The following is a 16,780-nucleotide window of genomic DNA, read 5'->3' as shown; positions in this document are numbered from 1 at the left end:
TTCCATGTCCTTCTGGTTTAAATCCTAGTTTGGCAATGTCTGCAACAAGATATTGGGGGTCAGTTCTGCCATTGCTCCCCCAGAAACAGAAGTCTAAGAAATGTCATGCTGTGATACGGGATGTAGTCTCATGACACTCAAGTCCTAGCAGCTCAGGAACAAGTGCTTCCCAGGCAAAGAAAGAAAATATCCAGAAATAAAAGACTGTATGTGACGGGGGTGTGTTTGGAGCGAATCTCACTGTGTAAGTTGGCATGTGTAAAGCATTCCAAAGCAGCACTTCTTAGAACTTCTTGTTCTCTCCTTGGCAGTATTTATTAGAACCCAACCATAATAGTAGCCCGTCAGATGTCCTGCAGCCTGGAAACCGCCTGACTGGCATTCGGCAGAAGGGGCATCCTGCCCCCAGGGCTCCCTGCCGTGGTCCCAAGCCAGGTGGGCAGGACCAGCCCTCCTCAGAGGCATGGGGTCAGTTTTTAGGATTGGGATGGGGTGTGGTACTTAAAAAAGTAAATGTTCTTCAGGGGAGACACTGAAGAACTGCTCAACCTTTCTAGGGCACATCCTGTCTTCTCGACACCTCACCCATGGACACCGAGGTTGCCAGGGAGATTTAATGGGAATGAATGACGCTGCTGATGCTGAAGCCCAGCCTCTGTGCACCGGCGCTGGAGTGAATCTTGGAGACAGTTTGGGGTGAAGTAGAAAAGAATTGCTTTGTCAGGTGAAGGAAGGGGGCCACGTTGGGCTAATGCCCTCAAAACTGTGTCCTGAGCTTCCATGGTGGCTCAGTGGTAAAGAATCCGCCTGCCAACGCAGGAGACATGGGTTTGATACCTGAGCCAGGAAGATCCCAGATGGCAAAGCGCAATGAAACCCCTGTGCTACAACTACTGAGGCCGTGCCCCAGAGCCTGTGCCCCGGAACACGGGAACTCAAGCAGTGAGAAGCCCGAGCACTGTGATGAGAGTAGCCCCCGCTTGCAGCAGCTGGAGCAAAGCCTGCACAGCAGCAGGACCCAGCACAGCAGCAGGACCCAGCACAGCCAAATATAAATAAATAAAAAATAGCTGTGTCCCACCCGGGGTGAGGGTGAGGGGTTGTGTGGTGTCTTATAGTCAAGGGGGCAGGCTTTCTGCTTAGTACCCCGCAGGGCCTGCATTTTTCAAAGCCAGAGGTCATCTGGAGTCGGGGTGACCTCTCTGGAGAATGTTTCATTGAGTAGTTAACATGTTCCATTTTTTGGGACACCTACCCAGCAGAAGAGCTCGAAGATACTGTTCTATGTATCCTGAATATTAATTTGAAGGACTGAAGCTGAAGCTTCAATACTTTGGCCATCTGATGGGAAGAACTGATTCTTTAGAAAAGATTCTGATGCTGGGAAAGATTGAAGGCAGACGGAGAAGGGGACCACTGAGGATGAGATGGTTGGATGGCATCACAGACTCAATGGACATGAGTTTGGGCAAGCTCAGGGGCTTGGTGATAGACAGGGAAGCCTGGCGTGCTGCAGTCCATGGGGTCCAGAGTCAGACACGACTGAGAGACTGATCAGATCGTTTGAGGAGGAACCGTGACCTGCCCGGGGCTGCACTATTATTTCTCAACAGCTCCTCCCTGTTGCTCTATGCCCTCCCTTCCCTGACTCAGTTCAGCCCCTCAGTCCAACCTCCCTGATGAGCAGCTGTCTGAAGCTGCCCTTTGGAACTCAGAGGCTCCCCAGGTGGTGCAGTGGTGAGGGATCTGCCTGCCAATCTGGGAGACACAAGAGACACAGATTTGATCCTGGTTGGGAAGAGCCCCTGGAGGCGGGCATGGCAACCCAGTCCCTGAGAATAAAGCCCACTCCTCCACAGCACAGGGAGGGCACAGCCCACAGCCCCGGCCCCAGCGTCCAGGGTCCCTCCTGATGGTGTCGGCTAAGGTGGGGAAAGGACAGCTGTGCCCTTTTGATGCTCTCATCTGAGTGTGGACAAATGGCCCTCTCTTTCTCCCCAATAGAGCCCAGGAAAACATTCCAAGAAGAGACGGAAAGACCTTGCTTGATAAGTGGCTTTACAAGCGGGACACGGAGGGGCTGCGGCTCCTGCCCTGTGCCTCTCTCCCTATCCACCGAGTGCCAGCACAAACAACGCTCTCCCCTACTGCCCAATAAAATGCTGCCCAGATAGCAAGCTTGCATATTTATTTATTGAACCCAGAAGCAGCTTCTCGTGTGGACCAAGTCTGGTATAAAGCAGCACATCGCTGAGGAGGAAGGGGACATCATTTTCTGTGACTGGGGGCAGGGGAGGCAACCCAGAACCAGTGTGGCGCCACCTGCAGCAGCTGTCAGAGGCTCCCAGGGGCAGATGTGTCAGAGGGACCCATCACCAGGCAACGCACCCACCATCATCACAGCAAGCAAGATGTAGAAAAAGGTGGACAGTGAGGTAGAAAGACGTTCATTATAAATAAAATGTTCATTTGTGTCAGTATTCACATTAGAAAAATACACGTTCCTTGAAACACACCTTCTCTGGGTAAAATCCACACAGATCTAGGGCTGCGGCTCTGACCCCATCTCACTGAGAGGGCTGCGTCTCCAAGCCTCCAGAGGAGCCGTTCCGGGGGGCCCGCCTGCAGGGCAGGCCCCTCCGCGTCCATCACTGTGACAATACTCCCCTCCCTGGACACTACGGAACCCGAAAGGAACAAGGGAAGCCTGTCAGAGTCTGAACAGCCGTCTGCTCCTGTTCCTGAGACAAGAGCATGGGGCACCCATCGCTGAGTTCAAAAGCCATGGCCTCCCGGACGGCAGCGCTGCCTCCAGCCCCTGGTCTGTGTGCCTCTCAGAGGAGCTGGTCCCAGCCCCCTGCGGCCTGCAGGGCCCCCTCAGGACTTGGCATCTGCCCCGGCTGGGCCGAGGCCCCGCTTGGACTCGGTGCTGTGCACACAGTTGGCTGGCACGGCGTCCATGGACCACGCTTTCCTGGGCAGAGGGGCAGGGGCCTCACCGGCGCTGGACTCGGGGCTGCTCGGGTGGGAGCCACACGCCTCACGGAAACTTCCTGCCTCTGAGTTTCCAGGCTGGAGACTGAAGCGCTGCAGAGAACCGGGCTCCCCAGGCCAGCCCCAGTATCTGGACACTCTCCCCGGGGAGTGCTGCCAGCTGGTGCTGGGCCCACGTCCCCGGTTCCCCTAAGGGACGGGGGAGCCCTGGCCCAGGGCATCCGGGCACAGGGCAGTGGGGTCTGCAGGCCCACCCCGAGCTGTCCAACCAGCCAGTGCTGCCAGCTGGTGGCCCACCTGTGCCACGCTGCCCTTGCGCTCAGGAGCCGGGATCGAGGGGCTTTCCTCAGGACGGGGAGAGGCGACCCCACTCACTCGGGGGGTAAAACCTAAACAGTTCAGAAAAACAGAGTCAGTTGTGAACTGCTGCCAGTCACGTATCACTATCCCACCAAGCTAGTCCAAAGTAACTTTCCTGCCCCTGAAACAGAAACAGAAACCCTCCTTGTTACTTGGCAGCTTCCAGGAATGGATGAAGCTGAAAGGAAACGCAGACCTGTGAGGCGAGGGGAGCTGTGTTCCAAACAGGTGCCAGACAGCCCTCATTGTTCTGTGAATAAACCTGCCCTCCTGTCTGGAAGAATTAAGTCCTAACTTCTGAAGGGGAGGAGGCCTCTTTATATTAGAGACCTAAGGATCAGGTAAGGTTATTAGGCAGCTGTGATAACATTTTGCAAAGTTGCTGCTGCTGCTGAGTCACTTCAGTCGTGTCCGACTCTGTGCGACCCCATAGATGGCCTACCACCAGGATCCTCTGTCTCTGGGACTCTCCAGGCAAGAACACTAGAGTGGGTTGCCATTTCCTTCTCCAATGCATGAAAGTGAAAGTGAAGTCACTCAGTCCTGTCCGACTCTGTGTGAACCCATAGACGGCAGCCCACCAGGCTCCCCCGTCCCTGGGATTCTCCAGGCAAGAACACTGGAGTGGGTTGCCATTTCCTTCTCCAATGCATGAAAGTGAAAATGAAAGTGAAGTCGCTCAGTCGTGTCCGACTCTTAGTGACCCCATGGACTGCAGCCGACCAGGCTCCTCCGTCCATGGGATTTTCCAGGCAAGAGTACTGGAGTTGGGTGCCATTGCCTTCTCCTTTGGAAAGTTACGCCTGCGATATATTCCAGGTGTCTCACGGATCCGTTCTGGCTAGCACCAAAATAAAAACCAGAACATGTCTTGTTTTCCAACGTTAACTCTCAGCTGGCACTGAGAGCCAAGTCTCACGAAAGCCAAGCTCACATGTCCTGTGACCAGTCCCTGCTCTCAGGTCTCCCCAGCTCCTCGGGGCCCTCCCAGGTACCACCCACTCAGCACCACGAGGCAGCTCTTTATTCCAATAGAGGACTCAAGGAAACCCCAAAGACCTGAGACTCCTGGGGAATAAACACTGGGAGGCTGGGGTAAAACTCTAGAGAAACCAGAGGGGTCTCTGAAACGCGGCCACAGGAGCGCCGTCCCCCCTGAGCAGCAGGTCTCTGAGCCCCGCGGTGCACACCGCGAGGGCTGTCTTACCCATACCAGCCGCTGGGGCACACGCGGCCGGCCTCTGCAGGCCCCCGTCTTCAGCAGGACACTCGTCTCTCCTGGTCCTTTTCACTGAGGCCAGCCCGTCCCCTGCAATCTAGGGAGAGAAGGCCCAACCAGCTAAGACTAGGAAGAAACAGGCCAACCGGCACCTCTTCTCCCTGGAGAAGTGCTGTGAGTCCCAGCGGTCCACCCCAACAATTCCCCGCTGGCGCCCCTCGGGCCATGCCCACCTCATTCGCCCTCTTTTGCGGACCTGCTCCCTCCAGCTCCTCTGGGGCCTCCTCCGGGCTGGTGCACTTGCAGGGAATGCAGTCTGCATGTACTTCTTTTTTCCTTAGGAATTCCTCTGTGATTCCTATGGACTCGGCAACCTGAGAAGAAAGGGGCCCGTAGAGATGCTTCACTCAAAACACAAGATTCAGAAGCATGTCCACACTTAAGAATAAAGGCCTGAGTCTGAACCCATGGAGTCCCTTTGTACAGCAAGGTGCCATGAGGACAATGGGAAGGATGAAGACGCACTGGCGTCACAGCTGCACAACGTTAGTCTGACTCCACGGTAACTTTCTTGCCCACTATTCCTCCTGGATGGCATCCACGCCTGCTCATCTGGCAGGTTATGTATGAACAGGTAGGTGACCACTGCCAACCGGGGCATCTATGTGAGGCTTAGTGAAAAATCCATTACATTAAAAAAAAAAAAAAAACGTAATTTAAGGCGATAAAACATAGGGCCTCCCTGGTGGCTCAGGGGTAAAGGATTCGCCTGCTGATGCAGGAGACACAGGTTTGATCCCTGGTCCAGGAAGATCCCACATGCCTCAGGGCAACGAAGCCCCAGCACCACAACTACTGAGCCTCTGAAACACTACCCTTTCTAGGCAGGCAGCTCCATTGTGGGTATAATCAAACTTTAGGAGCTCTTAAAGTCAACATGGCCTAAGTGTTACTCATTGTTGTAGGAGCAATTTTTTTAATACACCTGACCCCGCTTTGTTTACTTACTTCCTTGCTGTAGTCACTGGTTTGTTGTCCTTTCTGAGATTCTAAATGTAAGTGAGACGACATGGTATTTGCCTTCCTCTCTCTGACTTCTCTCACTCAGCATAATACCCTCCAAGCCCACCCATGTTGTCAAAAGAGTGTGGCAAAACCAGACTATTGAAAAGCACAGCATCTCGAAAGCCAGAAAAGACGACTGATGATTCAGGGCTGCCCTCTGCCGAGGGGGGAGCTGGGGGACTTGGCGCAGCCAGAGGCGCTCGGCGGGGCGAGGACCTGAGTCTCTGAGCTGGGCGCAGGGAGTCCCCCGGATGACCTGCCCACGGGCACATGCTCTGCCCAGTGGAAGGTTTTATCCAAAGCAAGTAAAACCACGTCAGTTTACAGCGTATTTCTGTCAAGGACCCAAAATAGCTAAAGGCAAGGACACTGAAATGGGAGCTCTGGGAACACAACCACGAACAATAACTGCTGGTCCCTGTGTGATTCATCCCTTTGCAAAAACCTACATAACGAAGAAAAGATACCACCTATTCACTGTGATCATCGGTGAGTGGGAGGATGGTGGGTGCTTCCTTTTTTTTTAGCTTATCTGCATTTCTGAGTTTTCTGAAAAAAGCATGTATCACTTTTGGAAGAAAGAGCTAAACAGAAGCTGACTATGAAGATGTCATGACTAAAATAAACATCCTCCTTCTTTACTGGACAGCTTCCCCTTGGCTCTGGGCGAGACTCCCCACGGGAGCTTGTTACCTTACTGTTGTTTACTTCCAGGGGCTCCTGAGAGCAGGGTCCAGAACTATGGAGGTAATCTTGACACATTTTCGTAACCATTTTATGCAGCTCTTCAAACTCCTTGTATACAGATGGGAAGAGAGGTTTTGCTAGATGACCTTTTTCAACCTCAGTGAAGATAAAGATGACAAAGGGGAAAAAAAAAAAAAAAAAGATGTTTCGACCCAAGGCAAAGATATGGAAAACACAGAGAGGAATCCTAAGGCGGGAAGGACATTCCTAAGCCCCCAGCTGCTGTCAGCAGACTTGGCCTTCGCTCCCCAGCGAGAGTAAAGTGTGCCCTGCACTGCGCTCAGTGGGACAGCAGACGGCCCGGAAGAAGCAGCCCAGGAAACAAACCAGCCCTGCTGAGGGCCACCGCAGAACGGCGGCCGGGGGAACAGGACAGACAGGCCCTGAGGACCAAACAGGCACGTTCTGGGGCCTGCAGCCGGGGGAGGGCCAGGTCTCCACTCCTGGGGTGCTCCTGAAGTGTGGGTGCAGGCAGCAAGGCCACATCTCAGCACAGGCTCCCCGGGGACGGGGCTGCCGTGGAGGCGGCTGGCAGGGGCGTGGGTGCGAGAGGAAAGGTGACTGTGGCTCTTCCCGCACACCGAGTCCACGCGGGCCTGCCTGACGGCCCTGTGCTGGGTGCCCAGGCCGGACCAGCCGGCCCACTTTAGCCCTCTCTGGGGAAAGGAGATGATTCCCAAGGCCTGGCTCCGTCTAAGAAAATATTATAAAGGATGCGTTTCTAAATAACTTCAGATCATCCCCTCAATTGCTTAGAAACACTAAGAAGACCCACCTTCATCAGAAGAAACTCATACACGGTCACAACCTGAGCCAGTCGAGGCAGAGCCAACTCCACTAGATCGTCCCGGTCACACTGGTGGAGAAGCTACCGGAAGAAAGTGTTTGACATCTTTGAAAGAATTTCCCAGCAGCCAGCAAGTTGGTGCAACAAAAACCACAGGAAGCAGAAAGTTGCCTAGTCTCAGTGACGAAGCAACTCTCAACTGGGAGCGCTGTGCCTGCTACACAGCTCACATGCTCACGCATAACCAGTCCCGTGATCGACTCTGCATTCAGAGTCTGCCCCTGACGGGAGCACTGAGCGAGCAGTGGGTACCAGGCCCTGGATGAGGACACAGCCACGGTGGGGAAACAGGTTTCGCTCCCCAGGGCTCACCAACTGGTGTCAGAGCCAAAAACACAGCAAGTCCTGAGGCAGCCCGCAGCCAGGAGACCACACCAAGGCACAGGGACAGGCAGGAGGAGACGCGGACATGGGGAGGGGCTGGGCGGGGGGCGTGGATGACGCAGGAGGGTGCAGTCCTCGGACGGCGTCGTGGGCACGGTGTACCCCCACACCCCGGACGGAGCCTGATACCGGACACCCCCAGTCGTGTGTAAACCAGTGCCCATCTCTGGGGAGCTTCTCTTGTGTGGGATCAAAAGAGGCGCTCCTCAGAGGGTCCCTGATTCTCCGCGGCACAGTGCGGCACTGCGGGTCCCAGCCACGCACTCCAGTGGCCTCACTGACCTGACCCACAGGGAGTGTCTCTGGGGTTCCAGTTCCTCATCTAAGCGGAGCTACTGACACACAGTGAACTGAGCGCGGCTGGAACCAGCAGAAAGTGCTCCCAGGATGGAAGCCATTCGCTCGTTTCAAATGTTAGTGAGCAAATCACATCAGAAGCCTCCTGACCTCCTACTCCTAAAACTCACTCAGCCAGGACTTGGTAACAAGCCCATGGGGAGGAAAGTTAATTCACCCGGGTTTAAATTTCCCGCTGGATCCTGCAGCCTCCTAGGCTTTCTAGAAAGCCATTTCCTCTCTGAAAACCACTTTCCCCTCATGTGTAGTTTGGAGGCCCAGGGCCCAGAAAGCCACTCTCTGGGGCTGGTTGTCTCACGTACTTAGCTGTGCTTTCCCTTTGCTATTTTTTTACTTATTTTCTTTAAGATGCAGGCAAATAAATATATCCTTGCCAAAGACAACCTAAGTTTGGGGTCCCACTCTTCTAAGCCAATCTAACTAAATTCAATAAACCTACTTTCAAGGGGCTAGAAAGGAGATTCTAGAATTTAAAACCCGAAACATGCTTTTATATCTTGAAACTTTTTACAAAAAAAACCCCACCATTTCTATTCTTTTCTAAACTGCTTCCACACAAACCCAAGTTATAATTATTCTACAAGTTATCAAGGCAAGCAGCTGGTACACCTAAGAATCATTTCGGGCAATGCCATCTCTGAATAGAGCATTCATCCCATTACACATCAGGTGAACTGTTTGAGTCCTTCTGGGCATTTTACTCTGAAATTCAGAAACCTAGAGAGTTGCCACATACCATGCCAGAGACACGGGTTTCAAGAACGGGGCTCTAAGGGCGACGCACCTCCTGGAGCCTGGCCCTGCTCCTCGCGGCCCCAGCACCCACGGGCGGGTGAGCTGTGCCGCTCCGCTCCAGGACGGCCGTGCTGGGCTCTGCGGGGACCATGGAGAAGCTGCTTCTTCTAGGTCCGGGATGTCTCTCTGATCCCAAAAGGGCTGAAAAACTTCCATTTTTTGCTTCAGATACCAGCGCTTCTTCAACTTCCACAGACTGACCATTCTAGATTGGGGTGCACACCCAAACCAAAATAAAATAATCATGCTTTATACACCGTAATGAAAACCTTAGAGAAGAAAAAATATCATCAAAACAAGGAACTTGTAAATTATTCTTCTTGGCATAATCAAGACACATTAATGATAATCAATGCATCTTAAACAAAGGTTCCCTTTAAGATACCAGATGAACACCAGCCTGCAAATCTGGGCTGACAAACCATAATCATGGAGTTGTGCCCAAAATGAAACGAAAAACTCTTCTGATGTCACTGGCATATTAAAAATTGACCGGAGTTTTGTTCATTCATAATTCACCCATGACTTCTAAACTTTTTTTATTGGATACACTTCAAATACCGTAAAAGTCATCCTTTGGAAATATACAGAGGTGGACTTTAGAAAATTAACCAGGCTGTGTAAGCTCAGAGTCCTAACCACTGGACTGCCAGGGAAACACCTCAACTGCTGTTTTTAAATAACGGACTAGTGCACATGTCACACAAATGTTCACCCCACACACACTGGGCTTCAGTAAATACATGCTGAAGTGGTAATGCAAATCCATGGTGACTGGATCTGCTCTGTTTGTGAGTTTTGAAAGGGGAAAAGCGGGGAGAGAACCTGGCAGGCCACGTGTTACTGTAGACGGTCCAGGAAGCAGCCTTGTGGACCAGTGCCCCCACGCAAACCTTTCCCAAGGCCACGGTCATGTCAGCATCAGCAAGAGCGCTGCGATTCGTTTCCCTAACCGGCCCTGCAGGACCCGCGCCTGCATTCCACGGCACGCGGTGAGCCAGGCTGCCCAGACAGGAGGCACACTGCTCCGTGCCCACCCGGCACCAGTGCGCACATATCGTCCACTCAAGGACAACGTGCAGGAACGAGGACACAACCACCGACAGAAAGGTTACCTGAAGGCCACGCCGCGCTGACGCAGCCCCTTCCTCAACTGGCAGAGCTGGCGTGGGCGGCCCCTGGGACGCCAGGCTGCAGGTCTTGCCCTCCGTGGGGCCCGCGATCATGCTCCCATTGGCCTTCTCAGATGGCGACATCTCAGGCTCCAGGTGGCCATGGCCTGGGTTAAGTTTAAAGTGCCGGGCCAGCCCCCCCTTTCCTATGTATGACTTGTCACACGTCTGACACTTGAAAGTTTTGGGCCTCAGGGAGCAGGTTGCTAAGTCAAAGAGCGCCCGCCTTCCTCTCTGATCTTCGTCTTCTTCCACACTCAGCTCGGCGTAGTCGTCGGAGTCAGATGGGTGACCATCAGCCAAATCCTCTGTCTTGATGAATTTATAATCTTTAGCTTTATACTTGGGAGGTCGAGATATCCGTCCAGAACGTGTTTTCACTTTTAGAGACTTCTTTAGTTTCTCAGCGTGTTTTGTTTGCGAGCTGGAAATAAATAAATTTGCTGAACTGGATGAAACAGATGTGATTGCCGGCGGGTCAGAGGCCGACAGACGGACGGCCGCAGTGCTTCGGCCACTCGGAGGCTCGGTGGCCGAGACTGTCTTCACAGGGACTGGCCAGAGGGCAGGCAGCGGCCTCTGTATGAACACGCGAACCGGAGGCCGGGGATGGTGACTCAGGACGCGTGGCGGTGGCCCCAGCAGCTGAGAGCTGAGCCCCACCGCGCTGCAGTGCCCGCTGGGCGGCGGGTCCGGCCCGGCCAGCTTGGACTGGATGGTGGCCAGCGCGGGCATCGGCTTTTCCTGACCTTTCGTCTCTCCAGATCTTACCTTGATGCAAATGGCTTCCAATTGCTTAAACACAGAAAAAGAAAAGAAGCACTGTGTTTATCACATTTCTGCAATTTTGTTCCCATCTTAAACCCACTGCTGAAATTTTTTTTCTAACTTACACATCTTACATATAAAAAACTCTGTATCTATTCTGTTTACACTGACGTTTCTCAACCTTTCTGCCCAGTCCATAGTCATCTATTTTACGTCACATTTCTTGTACTTGCATACATAAGAAGCATTTGCTTATATACACAAAATAAAAGTTCATGTAACTACTCACCATTCCTACATAAATGCCTTTTGATAGCACTGGGTTGGCCAAAAAGTTTGTTCAGCTTTTTCTGTACAATCTTAACGGGAAAAACCGAATCAACTTTTTAGCTAACCCAGTATCTACATTTTTTTTTTTTACATTTTTTTTTAAAATCCACTCAGTTGATCACATGAACCATTAAAAAATATCCTTTATAGTTTTACCACATGTACTTGGAGTTCTTAGTACTCTAAATTGGACTCAGTTCAATACATGGCCTTATTTTTTAAAGTTTTGAGTGAAATTCTGGAAACCAAAAAAGCCATAAAGAACTATGCAACTCGGGTCCCCACCACCTACGTTTTGACACGCAACATTCCTACACTGGGAAGCCTTCTTGCCCCACGTCTGCACGCCTTGTTTTCCCCCAGCCCGAATGTGCTGTTTGTCATTTGCACGCATTCTTTATATCACACTTGTGCTTAGTCACTCAGTCGTGTCCGACTCTGCGACCCCATGGACTACAGCCCACCAGGCTCCTCTGTCCACGGGGATTCTCCCGGCAAAAATACTGGAGTGGGTTGCCATGCCCTCCTCCAGGGGATCTTCCCAACCCAGGGATCGAACCCAGGTCTCCTGCATTGCAGGTGGATTCTTTACCAGCTGAGCTACCAGTGAAGCCCATATTATACTTGTAGGTGTCCCTGAAAATAAGCAGTTCCGTCTTGATGTGTTTTCAAATGTTACACAAGTGAGCACCATCTCTGGTACCCTGGTGGGTTTCCCGCCTTGCTCGTGAAACTCCTCCGCGGGGAAGTGCGTAGCCCTCGGGCGCTCACTGCTCATCATCTCTGGTATCCTGGTGGTTTTCCTGCCTTGCTCGTGAAACTCCTCCGCGGGGAAGTGCATAGCCCTCGGGCGCTCACTTGTCTGTTCTGTCTTGATGCGTTTTCAAATGTTACACAAGTGAGCGTCATCTCTGGCATCCTGGTGGTTTTCCGCCTTGCTCGTGAAACTCCTCCGCGGGGAAGTGCGTAGCCCTCGGGCGCTCACTGCTCTGTAGCACAAGGCACAGGTGGCCTCCCGCCCCGCGCTCTCTGGTCTGCTTTGCACGGTCACGGATCGCAGATGTGTGTGTACACACGTGTAAATTTCTCCAGGGCACACACCTAGGAGCTGGGCTGCATTTCTTCATCAGCTTTTTTTTTTTTTAACATATAACAAAGTTTTATTTTATCCTTTTGGCCCCATGGCTTGTGGGATCTTAGTTCCCCAACCAGGGATAGAATCTGAGCCCTTGGCAGTAAAAGAGCAGAGTCCTAACCACTGGATGGCCAGGGAAGTCCCTGAAAACATTTTAAATGCACGTGCCTTTTGACCCAGCAGTCTTGCTTCTTGGATCCCAGAAGGAACACTGGCACTGTCACAGGGATGTATGTCCAGGGGGTTGAAGGCAGCGCTGTAACAGAAAGCACCCGCCAAAGGTGAGGGCTGCTGCCGACCAGGTTCCACAAGTGCTTTTTAGAGAATATTTATTTATTTGGCCATGCTAGGTTTTAGTTTCGACACTCAGTATCTTCAATCTTCACTCTGGCACGGGGGATCTTTAGTGTAGCATGCAAACTCTTGGTTGTGACATGCAAGATCTAGTCCTCTGACCAGGGATCGAACTGGGCCCCCTGCCTTGGGAGTGCGGAGTCTTAGCCACCAGACTACCAGGGAAGTCCGCACCAAGTTACTGAGCAGTGACCTTGTGCCTGATACAAAGTGTAGGTGTTCGGGAGACAGCAGTCATGGTCTCGGCGGGGGGGCAGCAAATCTAGGTTCCTGCCTTCACTGAGCAGAAACAAAAAGAGAAAAGACAGATAAACCTCATCACCCAGAGCTGACTTTCTCAACTTGCCACAGCTGACATCTTGGACCAATAAGTCTGTCATGCCAGCTGAGCTGGGCAGCGTTGAGCACAGCCCCGCCTCTACCCAGCAGAAGCCAGCAGCACTCCCCAAGCTGTCACAATCAAAAATGTTTCCAGCAACTTCCCTGGGGGTCCAGTGGTTAAGAATCTGCCTTCCAGTGCAGGGGATGTGGGTACCACCCCTGGTTGGGGAACTAACATCCCACGTGTCTCTGGGCAACTAAGCCGGTGCCCCGCACTCCAGAGCCTGTGCTCCACAATGAAGACCCCGCGTGCCCCAACTAAGTCCCAGTGCAGCCAAACAGATTAAAACCAAAACCAAAATATCACCAGACTTTGCCAAGTGCCCTCTGTGGGGCAAAACTGCCCCCGTTGAGAACCACCAATTTGGGGCCACTAAGAGGCCCTCTTTGGACTCAACCCTCTACCAAGGAGAGGGTCAATAAAAATAAAACACAGGACAGAATGAAAACCCACAATGAAATCAAGTTGGAGGTTGGAGTAGATCTGTCTGCACATTATATACTACTACAAACAGCAGACAATTCAATATACTGGTTTTTGAGTAGGTGTGCAGAGCTAGCCCTGAGCCACTGTGAATCAAATGACAACTAGCTTTACTTTGCATATCCTTTAAGAATCACATTTGTTTCTTTTACTACCAATCACTTAGAATGTTTCTCTAAGCTCCTGGGGTATTATCAGATAATGCCATTACAGACACACACACACACACACACACACACACACACACACAGAGCAAATCCTGTTGTTTCTGAATTACTTCAGAGGCAAAGCTGGTCTGATTTTTAATCTGCTCTGCAAACTAGTTTACCAAGTGGGTATTCTACCTGATACCTGTTATATGTCTGTTTCATTCAACAGACTTTTCCTGAGTATCGCTGGGGGCCAATTCATAAATAAGTCAGGTCCCAGCCTCACCCGCGGGTGGCGGGTTTCCCCTCCCAGGCCTGCCACCTGCAGCCCTGCTGACTCAGGTCTGCACTTTGCCTCAACGTCTGTGCTTTCAAAAGCTCCACAGCTACACCTGAAGGCAGTAATTGCGGAATGCTGCTAGGAGAACATCACTGCCACGACGCAACAGGTGCAGTGAAAGAAGCAGGGGCAGCTCAGGGCTGGCGGGCTTCCCGAAGAGGTGACCTCCGCAGGGGGCCTTGTAGGATGAGTAGAATTTTTGGAACAGATGTTCTAGGTGTAAGGAAAAACGTGTGACTGCACCGATGCATGAAAAGGAGCACTCTGTGTGGAGGAAACTGAAAAATCTCTCTGTGGGGCAGGAAAAAGGCTGGGACCTGAGGGTGCTGACCTGAGGGAGTGTTTAGTCTGTACCTTTGAATCCACACCACCCCCCAGAGACCCTCCTCTGCCTGGGTTCTCCAATCACGCCTGGGTCCCGCCCCCCACCGCCTCTTCTCTTCTGTATTTTCCACTTGGACCCACCCTCCCAGGTCTAGCTCAGACCACCTCTTCTCATCCCCCTCGGCCAAAAGCAACTTGGCCCTTTCTCTAAGTGCATTTGGCCGTGTCCTATTTATGTAGTATCTCTAGCTTTCTGCCCTTGACCAGAAGTCATCTGAGTGACGAGTCACCCCCTTGGTCACATCATAACTCCATCTCGTGCGTCTCTGTGGCCTTTGTGGCACAGCCAGGGGGAAAGAGCATTACCAGAATTGAGTGCAAAACCACAGTACCATGAATGCATTAAGTATTTATATCACCCCAATGAGAAGAGCTAGAGAACATGATCATGCTGTCTAACTCAAGTTAAGTTTGCTTTCATTTTGGGGAATATATCATTTTTGGGCTCTTCCTAAGTTATCTAACCCAAAAAGCTATAGCCACATTCAACAGACCCTGGAGTGCAGCCACGCCTGGGGAGGCTCGGAGTAATCACTCAGCCTCTCTCAGCTCCTTCCTCATCTATAAAATGCCGATAAAAACACTTTTGTGTGGTTGCTGAGACCCAAGCAGTCCAGCACAGTGCCGGATACAGAGAGGAGATGGACAGACTCGGCCACCGGAACCCTTCTGACTCCACAGACCTGCTGTGGGACTTCGGTGGGAGGCATTTATTTCTTCAGCACAGTAGGAGACAAACGTCCTACAAATAAGGAAGCCAAAGTCCAAAGAGGTTGAATTACCCAAGGTCACACTTCTAAGAAGTTTGGTGTTTGGGCAGTCATACTTGTCTCCCCAAACTTGAGTGAGACAACTCTCCAGTCTTGATGACCAACTGGGTACCAATCTTAACTGGCCAAATCCCTCAGAAACGAAAATATAAACTTCGTGAAGACTGCTGATTCTACTACCTATTTCTTCTAGAGGCAGGATCTCTGTGGCACTTTTGGAGTGAGAAGCACGGTGACATTCACAAGCCCAGTGCTGAAAGGGGATGTGACTTCACAGGTGGCATGAACGACCTCAGGCTCGGATGCTACTCTGGACGCTCTGGGATGGCAAGACCCATGTTCGAGTTCCAGCTTCCTTAGCGGCCAAGAGCTGTGTGACCCGGAAATCAGGCCACTGAGAAAGGACGCTGGCTAGCACACGGAGTGCTTCCCACGGGTTTCATTCATTAAGCGAATGTCAGGCACCTGCCGGGTCTGTAACAGGGGTTGCAAACGCAGGCGCCACCACTGCGAGCAGGTGCTGCATCAAGTCACTAGAATGTACTTCGTTCCGCCCCCGAGTCTCGGCCGGGCCATTTGCAGCACCTTCCACCTGAAAGACCCTCTACGTTGGTTCCTTTTAAGCTATTCAGGCCTCCGCTCCATTGTCAGGCCTGGGGACCCCTCACTCGCGAGCAGCCTCCAGGTCCGGCCGCTCCTCATGGACTGGGTTCAAACGCCGCACCCGCCGCAGCGCCTAGACACCGTGAGCGCTCAACGAAAACGGGACGAAACGCCCGCGAGAGCAGCCAGGCGGCGCGAAGGAGCCCCGGGCAGGGGCCCGGCGGGGTGGAGGAGCCGACGGTGCCGGCGCTGACAGGGGCGGGGGACCTGCCGTCCCCAGGGAGCCGAGTATGGGGACGCCCTGAACTGTAACGGCCGCTCTCTCGGGCAGGGCGGCCCTAAGGCCTAAGCGGAGAAGCCTTCCTTCCCCGCGCGAGGCCTCTCGGCACGCTCCGGGCCTCAGTTGCCCCACGGCCCCTCCTCACCTGCGGCGGCAGCAGGCGCGGCGGGCGCGGGGGCTCGGCGCCGGGGCCCCGCTGCAGGGCGGCCTGCTGGGCCGCGTCCCGCAGCCGCCGCGCCGCGTCCAGCACGCAGGGCGGCGGCGGCGGCTCTGCAGGCGGCTGCGCCTTCGTCACCTGCTCCAGGACGCGCCGCAGCTGCTCGGGGCCCAGCGGGGCCACGCGTGCGGCGCTCCCGCGCTGGGAAGAGAGAGCCCGGCTGCCACTGCAGCCGTCCTCACTGCCACCCTCAGCTTCCGGCTCCGCGTCCGCCATGACAGCCGACGCGGGGACTCGAACCCGGGTCACCGAGCGCCGGCGGCTCAAATGTGCGTCACCTGGGAAAGGAGGCAGCTACGAGTGCCCCGCAGGCCAAGACACCTCGGAAGGCGACCGCACCTGACAGACAGAGCGGGTCGGTGGGCGGGGCCTGAGCAGGCCCCGCCCTGCCGCCCCTTCCCGCCCAGAACTCTACCCGGCCACTTTGCCTCTTTGTCAGGCCATATTCGTCTTTCTGTCACCTCCTGCAAGAGGTGTCCAACAAAAAGAACAAAAAGTCTTCGAGGTTCCAGAGCTCCTGGCCTAACGTTTTTATCCAAACGCTATCAGCGTCACCTGAAAACCCTGGACCTGCGGAGGCTGGGTCAGCAGTGGCCCGCGGCAGGGGCAGGGGCTCTGGGTGCGGCAGGCTTGGCTGTGGCAGAA

The 16,780-nt window shown here is 53.3% G+C and overlaps 1 protein-coding gene across 7 annotated transcripts; it reads right to left on the bottom strand.

Annotated features, from left to right (window-relative positions):
- Positions 1-2,611: 2,611 nt before the first annotated feature.
- Positions 2,612-16,467, bottom strand: ZNF839 (zinc finger protein 839). 7 transcript variants are annotated; one of them, XM_061395422.1, is made up of 8 exons: positions 16,064-16,454; positions 9,884-10,735; positions 8,758-8,973; positions 7,161-7,253; positions 6,332-6,433; positions 4,807-4,947; positions 4,562-4,670; positions 2,612-3,383 (listed from the first exon to the last, which is right to left on the bottom strand). In XM_061395422.1, exons 1-8 carry the CDS (start codon positions 16,349-16,351, stop codon positions 3,184-3,186), a joined length of 2,001 nt encoding a protein of 666 aa, XP_061251406.1. In that variant the 5' UTR covers positions 16,352-16,454; the 3' UTR covers positions 2,612-3,183. The 7 variants fall into 7 exon arrangements, 6 of the variants coding, with proteins under 6 accessions (XP_061251406.1, XP_061251405.1, XP_061251408.1 ...); XM_061395421.1 differs by having other exon boundaries at positions 6,332-6,481; positions 16,064-16,452; XM_061395424.1 differs by having other exon boundaries at positions 6,332-6,481; positions 9,884-12,429; positions 16,064-16,125.
- Positions 16,468-16,780: the final 313 nt, after the last annotated feature.

Source organism: Bos javanicus, chromosome 21, assembly GCF_032452875.1.
Source record: "Bos javanicus breed banteng chromosome 21, ARS-OSU_banteng_1.0, whole genome shotgun sequence".
In the NCBI taxonomy this organism is placed as follows: Eukaryota; Metazoa; Chordata; class Mammalia; order Artiodactyla; family Bovidae; genus Bos; species Bos javanicus.
Note: the sequence above shows the minus strand (reverse complement) of the source record. Positions and strands in the feature narration are given on the sequence as shown.